Here is a 9,545-nt window from a genome sequence, read left to right on the forward strand (position 1 = left end):
GTTGTTTATATATTTAATATATAATATAATAATAATAATAATAATAATAATAATATATACATGTATTTTGGATGCGATTATTCGCGATTAGTCATTTGAAAGCACTAGAATCTTGATAAAATCGTGAACCTCATGTCCTCACCAATCAACTAGTTGAATGGTTCCCAACCCCGGTCCTGGAGGCACCCCAACAATGCACATTTAGCATGTTTCCTTTCTCTGACACACCAATTTCAGGAGTCTCTACTTATGTGCTGATGACCTGAATCAGGTGTGTTCAAGGAGACATGCAAAACATGCAGTGTTGGGAACCACTGAACTACTTGGTTGGACGTTTTACATCTATTCCTCCTCATTTTTCATTTATGTAAAATATAATACAGTACATCCTGATTTATAGGGCCCATTTATACCAGCTTCCAACTGTTAACAAGGCCAATTTACCTCACAGATTTCTCTACACACTCCAGTGTCAATGAGCAGGCAAGGGGCAATATGTAGACCTAATTTAATCCATATAAATTAGACGAAAAGTATCCTTAATCCAGAATTAATGAAACTGTCGCGTCCTCGTGCTTGCAGTGCAACGCTTGATGGGTTTTGGCGGCAAGCGCGTGCACTGGCGCGGATTATGTGCGCCGTGCCAGAAGCACTGGGGACACGAGGCTCGTTCCCGCGTGACGCGTGTAACTCGAGCCCGCGGCCGCCGTCAGTCAGAAATAAAAATCATTTGTCCGCAGCGGGCGCGGTGCTTGATTAAATATTAATAGCGGGAGGGAGACTGTTATCCGGTGTCGCGTGAAAGGTGATCCTTGGCCGCTCCGGAAGGGCATCGTGGCCTCATGGGTGGACAAACGGAGACGCAGTGAAAGAAACAAGCATGAATACTTGAAGCACTCAATCAAGGAACTTATAATGATAGTTTATTAGTACAAAGTCACGTTGCATCATTTACAATGTATACAAACATCAATACTAAGTATACCAAGGCAACATAAAAGCATATGGCTACATTATAAATTAAAATAAATGTATTATAAATATAAAATAAAACATTAAGCACTATTTTAACCTTGTGATTAGTTAAGTGATTGACTAATCAGGGTTATCTCTCTCTCATTTATCCAGGTACAGTGGATAAACATTCCCGTCCCACAAAGGATCAGAAAGTCCAGCTGAGTTTATTTTTCACTACTATTTTTCAGTAAGTTTCTCGTTTCCTTAGTACCTCACCTCACTTCCCCTCTACCTCTTCTTCGATCTGTCTCTTTATTGTCCTCCTCCCTCTCTGTCTCCCTCTCTCCATCTGTCTGTCGCTCTTTCTCCCTCACTCACTCCTGTCACTGTTTCCTCGATTTGACCTTCACCATCTGTTTTGAATGAGAGCACTGTTCACTTTTGTTTAAAGGAACGCTAAAATCAGACATTCTCCCTGTCTCAGCCCAAACAGTCTTATTACAGCGTTCATTGCTGGAGAGTGGGAACCTCACACGCTCTCAATTATCTTCAGAATTCCCCTCACACACACACACACACTTTTGCATGCTTATGCAGAAGTACTCTCAAACACATGCATACTTGACGCTTCTATGCACACGTACAAACACAGAGCACATGGTTGGGGACACCCTGGAATATCACGGAGGTGGAGATGTGAATGATTCCAGTCTTTAGGTTGGGAATTCCAGCTTTAATTGGATCCGTGTGGCTATCAGGGAGGTGTACGCTTGGGCAGAGAGCAGCATACACCGTAACATATGCGCACGCACACACACACACACACACACACACACACACACACACACACACAGCTGAGCTTCAGTTAAAGAAAGTGGGTGCAGAAACAGCAGTAGTTGTTACAGTGCTGGATAATTTTTTACAAACGTTGTAGGCAGGCAGACTGGACAGAGAGAAATGAGAAAGACAAACATTTAAGAAATACTCTGGGTTCAAAAATGTGGGTGAAGGCCAGTTGGCACCAAGACAATAACTAAAATGATAACGATATGGTTTTTAAATAATATTGTAAATTTAAAGGAACAGCAGAATCCACACCACAACTATAACAATACAGAGGACGATATCATTGGAATCACTTTCAAAATGCATGTTTAAGGAAGTATTCTGTCATCATTAAGAGATGAGTGTGTCAAAGTAATGTCCATAATATACAGCTGTACAATAATACATATGTGGTTTGTAAACATCATGGATTCAGTTAATGAAGATCCTGGGGTAGAAACAGGGATGCAAAAACTGAGGAACTATTTGATCAGATATAAATGTAGTAGGTTTATGAGAAGCATTATGTGAATACTTGGCTAAAAAGATGTGTATTTAATCAAGATTTAAACCAAGTGTTTATGAGAACAACTTGACACCTCAAATAATGCACAGAAAATGTAAGCAATTTTATAAAATTTAAAAAATCCTCTGAGAATTGCACTCATTCACTATTATTTTCAAGTTCCTCACTGTAAACTCAAACTTGTGTATTTTTAAAGACAATGAGGGACAAGTTAAAATCATTTTTGTGGTAATAAATATTATGCCACAAAGGCTGTCAGCTGAATTTAACTTGTAATGAACCCTTAATATTGCCTCAAAAATATTTCAAACATTAAAAAACACCTGCTTATTCTCAAAGGACAGGATCCGCAGTGAATTACTCTTCTACCGCACCACTCAATCAGTAATCACCCCCACCTGGACAAACATTTCACACCCTGTACACACGCTCACGGTCGTGTTCCTGTAACATTTACCTTGTGTGGTACTTTGAGCAATTTATTCGCTGCACTTTCATCATGGCAGAGTTTACAAGACTTCACTATGATCCACCCCTGGCTGCACACTTATCCAAATGAGTCAAAATACACACGCATTTACTTCAATTTAAAATACACTTTCTAATTAAATACTTAAGAGATGAAGGACAGTCTTTGTGTGTTTTTAATGTGCAGTAGGCTTCTGGGTTGAATTTAAAGCTCTTCAGTCTGTGCACATGGTGGCGGGGGCAGTTGAGAGGCTGGTCAATTTCACTAAAATGGAAGTAGTTTAGCCTTGATTCACCAGACACAGGCACACACAAATGCATTGCTAACACACTACATACAGACACAGCTGTGGGACTAAACTTGGGGGGGTGACTTCTACAAGCATGTACTCATGTTCTTCTGGAGTGTGAATTTACAGCTTTATCTTTTTTTTTTTTTTTAATTATTCATTTCATAGCATATATGCAGATATGCATACATGCACGATTGCCATGTAAAGCCAAGCAAAAAGGAATAAGAGATCATACTGTAGTTGACTGTCTGCAGTCTTACTGCCACCCAATGGCCATTTTCTTGAACTCTTGGTGACACAATTTAGATGTACTGTGAACAACTGTATTATAGCTCCCTCTGCAGGATATGGTCGACCTTCAGTTTAAATATTGCATTTCTGCATGAAAGTGTGTCCAGCTAGCACTGAACTTTTCACTGAACGACACACTGCAGTAAGGATTAAAAAAAAATTAGAAAACAAAAAACTAAAATACAAGCTAAGAACGAAAATACATGATTAAAGTTTATTTAAAAAAATATAGGCCTATTAAAAATTGATGTAGGATTTACTTTGAAACTATTTTGTCTCAGAAATTGCTAGTAAATTTGACAAATAATTACAAAGAAGCGGCAAGTAACACTTATTTTTTTTCTGTAAAAGTACTACAGTTATCATTGTATTATTAACAACTTTTTTAAACAGTGTAATAATATACAGCCCCCCCCCCCAAAAAAAATCCCAATATTATGTAAAAAGCCTTTGCTAATAATTAATAGTCATTAATAGGTAATATTAATTAATTAGTGATCCCTAATTAATTCATATTCAAACACCATTAACATTAGAGATAATAATGAAGGGAAAAAACAGGATATTACGTCATAAACTTTGTTTCGGTTTTATTTACAAATGGATGGAACAATAATTTATACGATTTTCTGAGTTTACAGAGTTTCAATCTCCATCAGTAATAATTCAAAGTGGTCCAAAAAGTGCCAATCAACATCAGTGCAGGTTGTTAGTTTGGATTTACTTAAAATGTAGGACCATTAAACGTCTTATTTTAAAAGCTTTTCCGTTTTTGTTGGTTGAATTTTTTTAGTATATGCTATAGGCTTCTCTTGCACCAACATACAGTGAAACAAACTCTTACATTTGCAAGTAGCCTATTTGTACCTTCATTACTCTGCGGTGCACTTGGTCCTAATCCAGCCAGCAAAAAGATTACATAATGCTGCAATGGTGGGTTTCAGGTCTCTGATGTAACCTAACCTACAGTAGTGAGTGAGACTGATTGAGCTCTTCAGTCGCTGTTCAGTGTCTAGGTGCTGAAACCTATTTGGTGCTGAAACCTGAAACCTGTAATGATTGATGCCGTTTCTCCCAAACTCACAAAAGAACATTTTAAAGGCTCTTGGTCACTTAGTTTCTGTGTTGTTTTATGTCACGTATAAGCCACTGGAAAAGTTGTTAGTTGCTAAGCCACTGGAAAACACTATTAGCCTAAAAAGACGGAGTTTTGAGTGAAGGGTGACATACCAGCTCAGATGCAATCCAGGCACGAACGGTTTAACATTAGCCGTTTAAAACCAACGTCTAAAGACTCATCATAAACTTTAGCTGACACACACGCACTCTCATCTGGCAGTTTTTAGTAATCTGCATCTAGACCACATGCCAATATTCCCTCTCAAGAGACTTTAGGACTATAAAAGAGAGCTTTGGGCAACCGTCCAACAAAACAATTAGCCATATTCTCGCAGCGCATGGGAATCCAGGGTCCACTTTATCTTTCTAATGACCGATCCTCCCTGCCTCCTCCTCCTCCCGCTGCCGGGCAGAGCGCAGCTGACCCGGCCAGTGTTCAGTGTTCTCTGCGGTGGTCTTGCGGTGATGGAGCGTCTCGACTTATCCGTGCTGATATATATATATATATATATATATATATACGATGAACATGCGCTTAACACAGGAAATAAGGGGAACTCCTTTAAAAAAAAGAGAGAGAGAGAGAGAGAGAGAGAGAGAGAGAAAAGACTTTCTTTTGATTTTCCGATGATGACAGAAAAGGAAGACGAAGAAGGGGAGAAAGAAAAGATCTTTCTGTATTATTCTCTTAGGGGAGATGAGGGGAGCTTTCCAACGTCCGTGAGAAAAAGATGTCCCATAAAACTTAGCCTGAGAAATAAATATTTTTACATCCTCTGGAGTGCCTCTAAAAGTCTACACAGAAAATACCACTTTAATTGACTCAGACAATTTTATAAAAAGCGGACTCAAAATCCAAAATAAAAAAAAGTTTGGTGTAAAAAAATAAAAATATACGCAATATGAAAAAAAATATCGATGGTCACAGAAATCTTCAAATTACTGCTCCAATTGTTGCCTATAAAATATGCTACACAACTATACCTGTTTGCCAGTGGATACGATGATATTATGAATGATGAACAATATTAATGTAGCCCATTAACTAAAGAGTCCAAAAACTAAAAAGAAAATGTTTTTTTTTTTTTGCTAACAATACTTGAAAATACTTGTGTTTTGTTTTACAATATAAATTGCACACGGTCAACCATAGGCTACTTAAATTTTAAAAAACTCCAATTAAGTAAATATGGACTACAAATGACCACTACTGAATTAATTTTCTTGACGAATTGGTAGCAACTTATGTTTTTGCGTTTGATATGTAACCGTGTGTGATTTAACGCAAAATCGCATGCATTAATAAACCACCATGCTAAAAAGCCAAAGGAAATTTCTGAGGGTACCCAAATTAGCCTTCAGGGCATGCCTACAAATTGGCGTCATAACAGCTCTATTTTAATAATAAATGTTTCACGTCAGTCTAGATTTTCCATTAAAATATGCTCAAAAAATACCAAATATTGTTGTTGATTTAAAAAAAAAAAGTCAAAACATAATAATAAAAGGCCTTTAGTGTGGCCTAAACTGTGTGAGTAGAAAAAGTAGGCTATTCCTATAATCATTTCATTTTAAGACTTATCAGTAGGTTTCACAATGTTTAGAGCTGCTTTATTGCCCAAGTGTGTGTGTGTGTGTGTGTGCATAAGCCTCCCTCGCTCTCAGTCTCGCACAGATCACCCCTCAGCCTCTCCTTACAATAACAGCGCGTGATGGATGATGGCGGCGGGCTTGTTATTGTCTTGCGCCATCAAACCATTTTGTCTCACCGCGCGGATTTCTGTAATTCTGCGCGAGAACAGCGATGACTGGTTTAATGTGGAATACAGTTATATACGCGGGGGCAATGTTTTTCTAAGCTGTGACATCGGGCGTCCCATCATCGGTAACTCCGGGTAACTCGTGCTCTCGCACCCCTCAGAGGAGTGACGCATAAATATCTGTCCGCGCGCTATAAACATATCGGTCACAACCCCGTGCGAAATTAAACAACGGCTGCACAGTGAGATTAAGAGCCGCGCGATTTACTGGTCTAAAAAAACAACTGACCTTAAACACGGACCACGTCAGCCTACATTTTTTTGGCCTGACTACTTAAAAAATAAAAATCAGAGGGAATTAAAAGAGCTTTTGGAGAAGTTTCTCGATCTCTGTTAACTTACAAGCGCTCGCTCTGATTTCCAAAACTGTTAAAGCCATGCTTATCTGATGACAGATATATCATGATAAAGAGAAGCTTTACGTTTCTTCCGATTAAGGGAATTAATCATGTTATCTTCTGCAGGCAGGGTGGCAGGGTGACATGTCTTCTCGCCAGAGATCTTGAGAGAAAAAGGTGGGGCGAAATGATAACAAGGTTCACACAGGTCAAAGCAAAGTGAATAAACACCAACTCTCTGTCCATGCTCGATCAAAGAGGTAACCTGCACCACTTGAAACTATAACATTTTTATTTACAATTATTCTAATGCCAACAGCAAAGGCGCGTGATGTTATGACACTCTGCGTCACCAAAGCCTATGTATAATGATTTCTTGTGTTTTTAATAAAAGAGTGATGACAGAATCTTTATGAAAACAGTTGCATAAACTCACACACTGTTGCCTTGAACCAGCAAGGCCCACGTGTGAATATTTAAATAGATATCAATATCTCTTTACAGGAATGCGAGTGAGGATGTTGTCCCCAGTTATTCCCACTCGTGTGTGTAGATAGGAGATGACGTGTTATTTTATTTTATTTTTTTAAATTAAAATAGGTCCATGTTTAAGTCCATCTGGTGTCTCAGGAAGCAGTAGTCCCACATAAACGTGTAGAATTCAGCATTTCTTTAAGTTCATTTTCTGGTTTGCCCGCCACCATAAATGGCCACGTCTGTGGAGAAATATATGAATGAAAGTTCAATTAAAATCGGTAAACACACCAAATAACTTTGAACTGATAACTTAATTTTGCTTTTTAAATTTATATGTGGTAAACATAACCATAAAGTATATACACTGATATTCCATACAATTTTGTCAAGTACTATAACCGTCTATAAACTATTTAAATAAAGAGCAAGATGGTATCGGTTATGTATAGCTAATTTCTGAAGGACTAATAATTTTCAGAACATGCCTTAAGTATTTTAGACATGATAATGTACCATTTATACTGCCTCCAATTCTTTTAAAGTAATTTCAAAACAATTCAACGCATTAAAACTGAAAATAAGTTACATTTTTGCCTCCATTTCGTAAGTAAATTCAAAGTGTTGCCAAAGTCAACTTTTGGAACGTTGAATAAAATCGAACTGAAATTGTGAAAACTCATAAAAACGGATAGAAATTACAGAAATTACTGTTAAATGGTTGGGGGGGGGGAGATGTTGTTATAATAACGAAAGCATGTTACATTGCACATACTGTATCGATATAAACGCATCTTGCTTACTGGGATTTATTTTCTTTTTAATTTTTTTTTTTAAAACTCTCTCACCAGGTTGACTGGATGTATGTAGCCATTCTCGTATTTGTCGTTGGCGAGTATCTGTCGCAGGTGCGCGATGTAGCTGGAGGCCAGCCGTAGCGTGTCCAGCTTGGAGAGTTTGGTGTCCGGCGGAACCCACGGTAACGTCGTCTTCAACCGGGAGAAGGCTTTGCTCAGCACGCGCATCCTCGCCCTCTCGCGCGCGTTCGCCGCGTTCCTCTGGACCTGCTTGCCCTCTTGGGCCACACCATTAGGCGCCGATTTACGCATGGCGGTTGATTTGCGCCTTTTCATAGTTAATTCTGTAACCGATGCCCCTTCGCAGTTGGAACTGTCCTCCGTGCTCTCGTTTGATGTCCCCGGATCTTTACCGGAACCGAATTTCAAAAGACCATCCAGCAGCTCAGACTCGTGAAATTCATCCAAATCGCTGATGGAGCCGGTGGACATGTTGAACTGGAGACGAGGATGTAGTGGAGGAAAGTAAGCTTGTGGCTCTCTAAATGGATCTGGAGATAACGCGACTGCCTTCGGAGCAGAAACGCGTCCTGCGCTAGCCGAGGATGAGCGTAAAACTTGTAACTCACGAGCTAAAGGATGTTACCATTTATCTCTCGCGCTCAGGGGCGTAACCCCCGCACGCGGCAACAAACTCCTAGTGGAAGCAAACTCTAAACCTGCACAGATAATCACAATGGTGCTCCAGTTTTGCAGTGATATAGTGTTATGTTGTTTATTTATCACGCATGCATGTATACAGAAACAGAAAAATCTTTGGTAGGCCTACAAATTGTAGGTTTTTAATCACGGTGCATTTTTAGTCTATTCTGAATTATTTGGTGTTTATATTATATTATTTATATAATATATATAAATAGAAATAGAAAAAATATTATTAAATATATTTATATTACACACACGTTTCGTTAAGAAACGTAATTTTGAAATGTAATTTATATATTCTTAATTTCAACGTGATGTCTAATCATCAGAACTAAAAAACTGTAACAATTGCTTTCCTTTTATTCAGTACAATTTAGATTCAATTATTTATGCAAATAGCTATATAGCATTTTTTTTCAAAAAACGTTTTTACTTTATTATTATTAAAACGTTACATTAAAATTTAATTCTGCATTTTTTTTTTAAACGTATTGTATTCCGTATTATCTGTTGGAAATAGTAAAATAGCTTCACATTTATATTTTATAGCCTAACTGCTGACAGGCGTAAATGTTTGTGTTCAGGCTGAGCATCACTTGTGCAGGCTCTCTGAATTCCTTGGAGTTGTCAGGTGGCATTTGACTGAGGAATTTAATGGTGGGTCTCTGACCGGAAATAACGGTTGTGCGCGCACTGGAACAGTGGGATTCATAAAATGATACAGTGGTGACCCCACGCGTAATCGCACATTGCTCATGGGAGAGTCCGTGCAGCTTTCAGCACCCATGCCCTCTAATAGGATCCCACGAGAAGCGTCTCAAATGGCCCACTGGCGCCTCCGGAGGGGCACGTGAAATGGATACTCCGCGTCCCCAAACCCCATGTTTTGCTTTTTTAATGGTACCCCACACCGGTCTCTAATACAACCGACT

General features: G+C 38.7%; 1 protein-coding gene across 1 annotated transcript; it reads right to left on the bottom strand.

Moving 5' to 3' along the window:
* Positions 1–5,567: 5,567 nt before the first annotated feature.
* LOC306860097 (transcription factor 21) lies at positions 5,568–8,529 on the bottom strand. The gene is made up of 2 exons (XM_079401627.1): positions 7,960–8,529; positions 5,568–7,353 (listed from the first exon to the last, which is right to left on the bottom strand). Exons 1-2 carry the CDS (start codon positions 8,398–8,400, stop codon positions 7,264–7,266), a joined length of 531 nt encoding a protein of 176 aa, XP_079257753.1. The 5' UTR covers positions 8,401–8,529; the 3' UTR covers positions 5,568–7,263.
* Positions 8,530–9,545: the final 1,016 nt, after the last annotated feature.

The sequence above is a fragment of the Barbus barbus genome, assembly GCF_936440315.1.
Source record: "Barbus barbus genome assembly, chromosome: 40".
Classification (NCBI taxonomy): domain Eukaryota; kingdom Metazoa; phylum Chordata; class Actinopteri; order Cypriniformes; family Cyprinidae; genus Barbus; species Barbus barbus.